At 42.4% G+C, this 12,085-nt stretch overlaps 1 protein-coding gene across 1 annotated transcript in view; it reads right to left on the reverse strand.

Annotated features, from left to right (window-relative positions):
• DSCAM (DS cell adhesion molecule) overlaps positions 1–12,085 on the reverse strand; it is a 437,619-nt gene that overhangs the window by 83,443 nt on the left and 342,091 nt on the right. The window contains 3 exon segments of the mRNA XM_042033380.1: positions 381–621; positions 6,621–6,691; positions 10,202–10,369. Coding sequence (XP_041889314.1) covers positions 381–621; positions 6,621–6,691; positions 10,202–10,369 — 480 coding nt within the window.

Raw genomic sequence — 12,085 nt, forward strand, 5'->3', positions numbered from 1 at the left:
AACATTGCTTCACCTTTCAGAGCAGGTGGAGCAATGATGAGATCACAAAATTTGCAAATATGTGAACACCAAAGCATTTGGCTTCTTAATGAAAGTTTTGGTCTCAGTCAACGTCATTCACAGCAGGATATATCACATTAGTACAGTTTTTATTTACCTGGTAAAATAAATTCACTCTTGCAATGAAAATCAGACAAGCTCCAGGACCAGACTCTTCTCTTGCACCTTTCTATCTAATGTTTGGTCTTTTATCATCCCTACTTTGATCATCACCAATCAAACAACAAATGCAACAAGGTAAAAAGACAGAAAATAGTAATAATAATAATAATAATAGTAATAATAATGTGTCCCATGAGAGTTGTTTGCCAAGGACCTACCGTCCTCAAGAGTTGTGGTGATGATTTCCTGAGAAGAAGGTCCGATGCCAGCCCGGTTACAGGCCTGCACCACCATGCCATACTGGGTGAACTTTTTCAGGTTATTCAGTGTATAAACCTCACTGTCCCCGGTGGTGTCGATGCTGATGATGTTGAACTGGAAGTTCCCCCCCGCGCTGTACTCCCGATAACCTATCTGGTACCCACGGATAATTCCATTCTGCAAATGCTTCTTTGGAGCCTAAACAGAAAATGGAAAGTTACACATTGAGTGCACACATCCAAAGTTATGCTGTTCCCCCTAAAATTTTTGAAAAATGGACAAGTTTAACCTTTTTTTTTCTTACTGAATGCAAATCTATTTCTAGGTAAAAATTCAAAAATACTCCCTGCACATGAAGAAGCTGCTTTTATCAATGATATAAATTTCAGGCGTGATTCTTTCAAATCTGTGCTAAAAGACCTTTAAATGGTTCATGCACAAAAAATCCGATTAAGAGACACTCTTGGGTTTGAATTTATGATGTTTTGTTCTCTTATCAGGTGAATCAATCCAAGCCGAGTTGATAAGGGTATATTTGCATTCCAGGCCACCATTCACTACTAACTGTGTTTTTGTCAGGAGCCCCCACCATTCACTGAACCTTTAGGAGGGCATTTATTGATCTGTGCAAGGCAGTCACGGGAGTTTATTCAGTCCCACGTATTAGGAACATTTTATGCTGTGCTTTGAAATGTGCTTCTGTTGATTCAGTGTGTAGTGGAGAAAGATGATTAGATAACGAGTGCTGGAGGCAACAATGATTTGGAAAGCAGGGATTTGCATACGGAATAGCTGCAATATAGCTGGCATTCAGGGATATGGACAGCACAAAATGGTTGGGCCATAATTATGTGCCACATTTCTCAGTCACAGTGGAAGATTCCCTGGTCCTGACTAGTGGAAATCATTTGTGTGCTCTGCAATATATAAGGTGATCTAGTGCAAAGCAGGGGTTTTCAGCTCAGGGAAAAAGCTTGTTATTGACAGCAATACCTATTAAAATTCTATTTAAATAATATTGGACTAATTTCAATATATGATAATGTTCCTGATTTTCTATGCATACGAGGCATAATTAGTATAAGCATTTTAAGGTACAGTTTGTAATACAGGAGCACTCTTTCCAATCCTCCAAACCTCTTTCATATTCCCAACAGATGCCCACAAGCTCATCTATCCCACTGCCCCATAAAAAGGTCTTTGTGACACAGTTTATCTGCAAAGGGTTGGACTGGCAGAGGCAGCAACTTTGTCTACTCCCATTAAATCTCCTGAGGAACAGATTCTCAAGAAAAACTCATTTCTTCCACAGGACCTGCCTGTTTTGGGGAGTTTATAGTCCACTGGCCAAAAGGCTCACTGGAGATAATAAAACCAGGGCGGGATTCACCTTCATCCACTATCCTTGAATCATTTCTCTGCAAAAGCCAGCACCCTTTCAAATTTAAAATGTGTGTCACTGTATGGAACTGACTGATTGAATGATCTCTTCAGATGGTTTTTTTTCTCCGTCCTGCTTGAGAAACAGACATAGAACTCAAAGTGAGGATACAATGCCTGTAGGAACCCAGAGTGCAGAGAATGTTTCTCTGCCTGTTTTGAAGGGTTCTACCCCCCTGGACAACACTGTTTTTGATCTTCGTCCTTGGAGAAAATGCCTACCCTCTGGGAAGAATTAGAATCTACACTGGTGTGAACTAGGTGATAGAATACTAGGTAAGATTGTCACAGGGTGAAAAATTTACAAGATTTGAGTTTGTTAATATAGTAAATAGATAAAAGCAAAAAACTTCAAAATGGAGGATTGTTGTTGTTCTCCAGACCTTCTTCTTCATCTATTACTCCATATTCTGCAGTAGAAGTAGTTTGGAATGACTGGATAAAGAATTCCGCAGTTCCTGTCTACGTGACTAGATGATTTCTTATACATTGGTGGAAATGTAAAAATAATGTACACTTTTAGTGCCCATTGGTTAATTTACCTTTAAAAGACTGTGTAAATCTTGATAATTGGGCATTGTCCTGCATTCTCTGCTCTGTGCTATGTCTGGGTCACGTTAAGTGGCTCTATTTCTCTGATAAGATTTCATAAACAACTATCTGAAAGCACAGAAGGCTGATAGCACCGTTCATGTATTGAACTCCTGGCAAAGACTCTCAAATTCTCCCCCAGCAGGGGAGGCGTAGTCAGGGCACGGTCAGTGTCAAATGCCCATTGTATTACTTGGATCAGATGTACCTGACCAAATCACCAGATTCAGTTCTTGAGATCCTTGTAAGTCACACTGCAGGGATAAGGATGGGGTTTTGGGAATCTAAGAGTATAATTGTTTCCTGTTTGAATATTTCTCTGGTTCTTTTTGTCAAACCCTCCCTAACTTCTTTAGAAACACAGAGGTTGTTCTAATACGAGAGCTCTTTGTGTGTAACTTATTCTGGACAATTCCATGGCTTTGTGATCTTTAAATGTTTGGAGAAGGAGGTATTTTTAGGTGGGTCTGTGGGGTGGAAACTAAGGTCAGATTTTTGTCTTTGACTTCAGATATCTTCATAGAATCACTGAATGGCTTGGGTGGGAAGGGACCTTAAAGACCATCCAGTGCCACCCCTGCCATGGCAGGGACACCTTCCACTGTCCCAGGCTGCTCCAAGCCCCAATGTCCAGCCTGGCCTTGGGCACTGCCAGGGATCCAGGGGCAGCCCCAGCTGCTCTGGACACCCTGTGCCAGGGCCTGCCCACCCTGCCAGGGAACAATTCCTGCCCAATCTCCCATCCAGCCCTGCCCTCTGGCACTGGGAAGCCATTCCCTGGCTCCTGGCCCTCCATGCCTTGGGAATTGTCTCTCTCCAGCTTTCCTGCAGCTCCTTCAGGCCCTGCAAGGCCACACTGAGCTCAGCCCAAAGCTTCTCCTCTCCAGGCTGAACAATCCCAGCTCTCACAGCCTTTCCTCCCAGCAGAGCTGCTCCATCCCTCTGCTCATCTTGATTGACAACAAATTGACTTCCAGACAAACAGTTTGAACAAAGCAGCCACAACAGCCTCTTCACTGAGAATTCTGCAATTATACTTTTTCACTTTGAATGGGGATAAAATGAAAAACTGATTTTTTCACAAACTTCTTCATAATTGTTTTAAGTCAAGGAATGGTTTTTCTTTAAATAAAATATTAACATTTTACCTTTTTTTTTTTACTTTGTTTTTTTTTCTTTTTTTCCACTTTGAAACATTACGCAGTATAAAACAAACTCCTAGTCACTTCAGGGCAAAGCACTGGAATGTTCTGCTTCACAACAAATCCAATGTTCCTTACTATTATGACCTGAATACTTCATTTTCAGTTGACTTTTTGCACACATAACTCATTTGATAAATAATCCTTCTGATGTATAGACATATTTTTGGTAGAAAATTGAGTGAAGCAACTTAGTGTTCTTGGGGAAAAATATTGTAAACCTTGTCAGTAGCCATAGAACATTAGGAAAAAATAAGTTTCAGTCCATGACCTTACTTTTTTTCTCACAAAATTCAATATTTTGTAAAACAGGATATCAATAACTTTTGTAAAGTATGACACTCCATAGTTTTGTGTGTGTGTAAATAGGAATAAAGAGGAGAAGGAATTAGGCCATGTCTAAATTTAATGGGTTCATTTACCTAATGTAAAATACTACATGAAAAAGATAATGAATATTATCATGCTCTTTTCTAAATGAGAATTCCTGTTTAATTCCCATTATCTCTGCACCAGTTTAAACTACCAAAAAGTGCTGAGTTTTATTTAACAGCTCAGTCTGAAACCCAATGTTCTGTGTGGACACACAGAAATTGGATCAAATAAATCACAGACCAATACAACTTTGCTTAACTAGGATTTTCTAAGAGTGGGCTAAGACAAAACTTTAAATGAAGATTTACAGCTGAAGCAAGCTGCAGAACTGGCATTTAATACAAGATGAAAGATAATCAATGTGTTATTCCCTGCCCCTTTTGCCATTATTGACACTGTATTTTAATAAAGTTTGCCAGCTTTAAATATAACCACGGTTTTCAGCACAATCCCTTTTGTACAATTGCATCATAGCCTTTCGTGGCTGAAGCTCCACATGCCTCCAAAATAAAAATTACCAAGGTCAGGTTTTTTTCTTGTTTTTTGGCTTCCAAGACAACATAGGATTGATCTCATGGGGTATTTCTTTATTCTTAATTACAATGTATTGCTCACTCAATGAGTGCCTTCTGCACAGCATCGTAGGGACCTACCCCAAAGTTAGGATTCAGCATGGAGCCAAACTGGATTATGTCTGTGGGACCATCTTAAAATAACCTTTTTGAGTAATGGACTAAAACTGCTCTGACCTGGAGAAAACTGCAAAAAATCAATGGAAGTAAACAGCTCACTCCTGGTTTGGGACTTCTTAATAGGGAAGAGGAGATTTTTTCATCAGCTTACAAATTGTCATTCAGGAAATCACTCTTCCAATAAATCAGGACTACACAAGCTCTTACCCAGCCCAGTGACTTCACCTTAAGCTTATTTCAAAATGTGAAAATCCATCTCTCCCTTCAGCTCACGAGACCAGGCTAATGAAGTGTATATTCAATATATAACTCATTTCTGTGAATATCTTGTTGTATTAGATACTGATCTTTGCTTGACAAGAATTCACAAACCAAATTCCCAACATGATCTTGAGAACACAACCCCAGCTGCTCATTTGATATCCTTCAATCTCAGACAACACCCAGAGACCAGGACGTGCTCAGTTGTACTTGAAGTGTCCTTGAAGTACAAATTGAACCATATTTTAGGCAGTTATTGAAATGTAGGTGTGGGAATTCTGCTTGTCCTGTAGCTGCCTGTTCACATCTGTGTCTATAAAATTTAATGGCAAACCTTCAGAACCACAGACAGCAGCTATAAACTCCAGCAGTGAGCCAGTGGTGCCCATCTTCTCTTGCTGCTTTTAAAAACATCCCCCAAAGTGAACTTTCTAAAAAAAAAAAATCAAGCAAAGCCTTTCAATCTGCCTGCCCATAAACCCACAAAAACAAGTTCAGGCATAGAAACTTGAAGGTTATAGTTGACCTGAGCAGATACTCACACTTCTTAAGTGGTTTACAAAGGAAAAAACCTATTAAACATTTGTTTCAGTTGTTGAGAATCACTGTACACCCTTACATGGCTTCAAAAGCTGCTCCTTCTTTTGCTCCACAAGTCTGTGACTAGTGACAAATATCTTCTGGTTTTGGAAACCATTTGATGAAAAGCAATGCTGATATAAATTTAAGATGTGGACAAGATCCAAGAACCAGCATTGCACTTTTTGTGACCTGTGCAGAACCTGCCTTTTAAGGAACTGGCTTAAAACTAGAATATATTCATTACTGTACAGTAAATAACCAATCACTCAGAGATATTTGGTTAATAAGCAGAACCTCACTGCTCCTGACCTTCTGAATGATCCATATAGACAAAAGTCACATCATCTACATTTGCAGGAGTAATTAATATCAAGATAGAAATTAATCATTATTATTATGCCACCATACCACTCCAGCACTTTATACTACATATTTCTGAATTGTAAATATATGGAATTACCAATGCAATATACAAGCAGTAGATATCACAAAGCCATTTAAAACATGGTTTAAGTACCTCTGGTATCATACCAAAGCATTTAAAACATTCTGTCACTGACAAAATACTGTGAAAAACCTAGAAAAATTGAGTCACATGACATGCCAGATTTTTAAATGATACTAGTTGATTATATTTTTATATTAATTGCTCTTCATCCATTTTCATGGACTATATTGAGACACTCATACTGCTCTCCCTGTGCAGTAAGGATCTGTCCCAAAATCCAGTGGAAAAAAAAAAATCACACTGGTTCCAATGGTCTGGGGAAGTTTTGCCCAGAACCACACTGAAATTTTGTGAGTGTTCATTTTCTAAACACGTGACCTTATCTCTGAAATCAGAAAAAAGAAGGAAATGCCAGCAGCTGCTACTTTTCTCTCCAGTGGAAGGCTGATGCTCCCCTCAGTGGCAAATATTTTAAGATTTGTTGGCAAAGGCATCTGCAATGTCTCTCCTAAATAAAATAACTAAGGCACAGTTGTTATAATACTCCCCTGAATGCACCCAAATACTGACAGAGCCTATCTTGTCCATAGATGTATGAGTATTTACCTTCCAGGTGACTCTGATGCTTTGTGAGGATATAGGCTCAAGCTGGACATCCTGAGGTGGACCGTCAGGGGCTGGAAAGAGAAGGGAAATGCATCAAACTGGCCCTCATGGCCCAAGGAATTCAGCATTTCACATAAAATGTCACCACCTTAACACCCCAGTGTCACAGAGGTTGGAGGCAGTGTCACATGGAAAACTTCACCAAACAAAAGCAGGGCCAGGAATCTTCTGCATTCAGGTGTGATCTCTGACCAACAGCAAAATATAACACGTGCCAAAACGTAGCAAGCTGGTACATAAAATGAATAGAATAGAATGAAAAATAGTGATTTTCTTGGCTGGAGATACTCTCACAGTGCTGTTTCAGCATACCTGGAGATAGGCAAGACAAATTCTCAGCAGTCACAATCCTGTGGGTGATAGAAAAGCAGCAGAATTCATTTAAAGCAGGTGAGCCAGAAGCTCCTAATCCAGCCTTCAACCTATTGCAAACTTTCCAGTAGGATCCCCTTTGCTCACCACATTCAGTCCAATATCAGATATTTTACACAAAACCCTGCACACTTTACACTCTCCCCCTTCCCAGTAAGAATTCCAGCCTGGAAATCAGACCAAAAACATTTGGTAGATGGGAAAAGCTTCTTGCAGCTCCTGCCTGAGCCAGGAGAAGTTTCATGGACCATCAACACGGTGCCAAAGCTGTGCAGGAGGCTTTAAAGATGGGTGAAAAAAGAAGGAACCTCCTTGTCAGCTGGGCAGCTACAAAGCAGATCAGGATCAGCTGGGATTGAACAGAGAGAAGTGAAGTAAATTGCTTGCTCAGCGAGGTAAATCACTGTAAAGGAAAGATCTGAGGAGAGGGCTGGAGCCATCTCGAGCTGCTGCAGAGGGTTCCCTCGATGCAGAATATGGCCCCAGTAAAAGGTATTAAATTAAGTTTAATAGCATGACAAAGGAAGGAAAGCAATAAAAAGGGTGAGATGGGGTTGTTAGAGGTGGAGCAGCAATAAATGACAGCTGTGGTGAAAGGAACCAGAACATTTTGCTTTACTGATGAAAGCAGAGACACAGAATACAGCCTATAATATGTTTAAGTTATTAAATGTGCCCTATTCTCTGCCATTCCTGACTGTCCTTCAAATTTCCAAAGCTTGAAAGAACTTTATTTCCATTCTTCTTGCACTAATACAAAGGAAGGAGAAAAGGAAAAAGTCCACTAGCAAAAATGAGATATCTGAGTTTTTTGAAGCCTGACCTTGATTCTGTCCCCCTGTTGACAAAAATGAATGCCACTTCTCCAGGGTACATTATAATGTAGTGGAATTTGAGAGAAGCATTTGATGCTAAAAATGGGTTTTAAAATGTGCCCCTTAACATGCTGACTTTTCCAAGAAAGACCCCAAATTTTTTTCACAGGCCTGAATAGTTAAGTGCTCCCAGCACACCATGGTGAAATGCTAAATAAGACGTTATTTGTTTTACATACTTAATGTCATACAGAGTTTGTGGCAAGGGCATAAAGAAAACCCAGATATCCCCGTTTCCTCTATCGATTTCAGTATTAGGCAACGACCATAATGCTGCTTTTTTTCTGACAGGCATTAGTGCAAGTGTGTACTGGCATCTATTTTCCAACACATGAGCTAATTGGGGTTGTATGGAAAGAAAGATATGGTCTGCAAGCTTGGAAATCATTCCATCCTTAACTATCCTTTTGCCACAGAGACCTTTTACAGTTTTCTTTTTAACAGAGAGATTTCTTTGCAATATGTGATACAGAATCTGCGCCCCCTTTCCAATAGCATGGTTGGAGTTGCTTGGTTTTTATCTCGTATTTCTGGGACCTTTATTTTGCTCCCTGCTCATTACCTTCTCTCTGATCCCCTGCACCCATGCTGTTCTCCATTGCCTGCTGTAAAAGCAGAGAGCAGAAGTAAACAGTGATCAAAAAAATTGTGTTCCCACACTATGTGCATCCCCTGAAATAAAAACCCAGGAGAAAAACATCACAAACTCTGCCTAAGCCTGACCTCCTCTCTCCCAAATCTTCCCTAGGTAGATCAGTGACTTTTGAATACAGTTCCACTCTGCTGGTCTTTTTCTCCCAACAAACGGCTCCTCAAAAGACAGTGACAAAAGGATCATTTATTCTGAAATGTGATTACAAAGAGCCAAATAAAATGTGATGTTAAGGTTCCACCCTGCTCATGGGGAAGCTGGTTTTTTATTCCAAGGCCAGCTGCTGATCCTGACAACTTAATTACCAGTCAGGAAAAACTTGGCAAGTAAAAAACATTCTGAGCATGGGTGAATAAGAGAGCACGAGAGAGCTGATCCAAGACCCACCCCTCTATTTTCCACAAGGAAAGATGGGCATTTTGGGGTTACAGATGACTCTGGCTAGAAGAATGAATAGTCTGTTTTCTCTAGTGATTTCACATTTTCTTTGCACAAAGGAAGGGAAAATCTCTGATCAAAAAGTAAATATTTTTCAAATAAACTATTCACTGTTAAATCCATTCACTGCATGCTTTCCTTCCACTAGAATGATAAAAGAAAGGCAACTTATGTTGTTTCCAGCTTATTCTGCTTTCCACTGTGAGCCCTTGTGTCCTGTTCCTACTCAGAAAGTCCCTCAGAACCAAAACCATGTTCTCCTGACAAGGGCTGTGTTTTCACTGTAGGAAAATCACAGAGAAATTAAGTGGGAATTCCACAGTTGTGTTCATAGGAGCTGAACTGAAAATCAGTCTCTGGGTGTTCAAATCCAAGACCAACATAAATCTTGAAAGAGGAAGTGAATTTTCACTGCCAGGACACTGTCACCTGGTTGTCCTCTCTATACCCCCAAAGAAGGAAGCAGGGCTGACTGAGCATAAGGTAAAGGAAGGCAGAAATTCCATGACACGAGTGGCTCCAGCCACTCTTTTCCACAAAAGGGAAAAATTCCCACACAGCCCTCCTGGTGCTGATGGAGGAGAATAAAAGGTTAAAGGTAAAAATAAAGGTCAGATTTGATGATCTTGGAGGTCTTGTCCAACCTAAACGATTCTGTCATTCTGCAATACAATGCAACAAAGAAGAGGGGGATAACATTAACAAGTGACAGCCAAGAGACTTAAACAGAGACCAGAAATATAAATGGTGGGTGGGTTGAGTGAGGGAATATTCAAATGAAGAGTTGATTCATGTGGACTAACATTCTCAAAAGGGAGTAACTTAAATTAGTTACCTGCATTAATATCTAATAAGGAAAGCCACAATACCCACAGGGGAGGCACCACCACTAAAAATCGGATGTTGCTGATTGAGTTGCCTCACTGTAGATACAGGTGTGTTATTCCCACCAGCACAAGCTGAAAATTTGGAGCACAATGTCTTCTTTGACCACTAGATGCCACTGAACAGCTTTAATTACAACCCTGCACGATGAAGTTGCAAAAGTCACAACATTTCATTGGAATAACTCAGTACTCCTTTTGATGCAGCTGCAGCCACATAAGCAGCATTTCATGCAACGATTCCTGACATCAAAGAGAGATAATTCCCACAGAATTTAGAGGCTGCAAAGCCGGGCACACCTGCTTCATCAGTGGTGATGGTGAGCTCATTGCTGGCCTCGCTCTTGCCGATGCGGTTCTTGGCGTACATGCGGATGTTGTAGGTGGAGGATGGGTGCAGGTCAATGATGGTGGCTTGGTTTAGCTGAGGGGAAACGTCTCTGGTTCTCTGGACAGAATCCCAAGAGTCTGTTTGATAAGAAACATCAATAGAAACAGACAAAGAAATGGTGGCGTTAATGTGGGTAATGCAAGCATGAAGTTAAACTGTTTCATGCCATCGCTGTGTTAATCCAGAAAACACACTTTGCTACAGGCAAATCCAGTGATCCCCTTCCTTGACAGCACTCCTGACTGCTCCAGGAGTGCTGCTGAGAACAGTGGGATTTTAGCTCTGGGGTCATCAGCAAATCCACGGAAATAGCTACTCTTTGAGGAGGTGGTGAGCACAGCAAAGACCCCCAGTTTCGTGAGGGTGGTTTCTTACCATTGGGACGTTGGAACTACTGCACAAAAATGGGACCTGCTGCCTCAAAGGGATCCTCACTCAGTGAGAAAGTTGGTTGTGCTCAAAAAAAAGGGAGGGAAGGGAGTTAACAGGAATGGCCAAGGGGAGACCTCACTGCTCTCCACAACTCCCTGACAGGAGGGTGAAGCCAGGTGGGGATTGGCCTGTTTTCCTTGGCAACAAGTGACAGGATGAGAGGACACAGGCTCAGCCTGTGCCAGGAGAGGGTCAGGTTGGACATCAGCAGGAATTTTTTAATGAAAAGGGTGCTTAAGCACTGGAAGGGGCTGCCCAAGGAGGTGGTGGAGTCCCCATCCCCGGAGGTGTCCAAGAAGGTCTGGATGTGGCACTCAGTGCTCTGGGCTAGTGACAAAGTGGGCATTGGGCACAGCTTGGACTTGATGGGCTGGGAGGGCTTTTCCAACCTCAGTGATCCTGGGATTCTATGAAAGTTATCCCAGAAGAAGGAAAAATTAATCCCAGAGGAAGCCCCTGCCCTGGAGAAGCACAGGAGCAGCCCCGAGGCTGGACGTGCCAACACCGGGCTCCAGCCACAGCTGCTCGGCACTGAGCCCTGCGGGGCTGCCCAGGAAGAGCAGAACAGCCCCAGTGCTCCGCTGCTGCTCCATTGCTGGGTGGGCGGCGATTTGGGGTCTTTGGCTGCACAGCCCTGTCCAGCTGCTCCCACAGGGATGTGTCAGGAACAACACAGAGCTGCTGCTGCCTCAGCTGCGGCTGCACCGGGGGAACCCCTCCCGCCTGGCACAAGGCTGCTCAGGGCAGGCAGGACTGGTGAGGAACACACCCAGCCTGGCTCCAGGGACTGAACTCTGAGGGGGTTTTCGGAAGGAATTCTTCTCTCTGAGGGAGGAGAGGCCCTCGCCCAGCTTGCCTCGAGAAGTTGTGGCTGCCCCTGGATCCCTGGAAGTGTCCCAGGCCAGCTTGGACAGTGGGGCTTGGAGCCACCTGGGATAGTGGAAGGTGTCCCTGCCCACGTGTCACAATCCTATGAGGGAGAGATGCCTCTGCCCCAGTTAAGGAGCAAATAGGACGGCAACAATGGGATTTTATTCAACAACATGGATTTGATTTCACAAGAAGTGTGAGGTAGGGAGAGAGAAAGAAAGAGGAAACACCTGTCAAAGAAAGGGACACAGAGCAGGAGATAATCAGCTGGAACTACATGAGCTTCAAGGTCCCTGCCAACCCCACCCATTCTGTTGGTGTAGAAGTTACTCCAGAAGTGACCCCACGGCTGCTTTCTGCTGAGCAGGCCCTGGGCCAGGACAGGGGAGCAGAGGGTGCAAGGTTTTAGGCACAGGGGCACCTGCAAGTTCCTTCTGGTGGATGTTTTGTGTGCAAAATAGAAGTGCAAAGGGTGAGAAGAGCCTTCCCAG

This window comes from Corvus kubaryi, unplaced genomic scaffold, assembly GCF_017639235.1.
Source record: "Corvus kubaryi isolate FWS band 111438036 unplaced genomic scaffold, C.kubaryi_AGA036_p1.0 133, whole genome shotgun sequence".
NCBI lineage: Eukaryota > Metazoa > Chordata > Aves > Passeriformes > Corvidae > Corvus > Corvus kubaryi.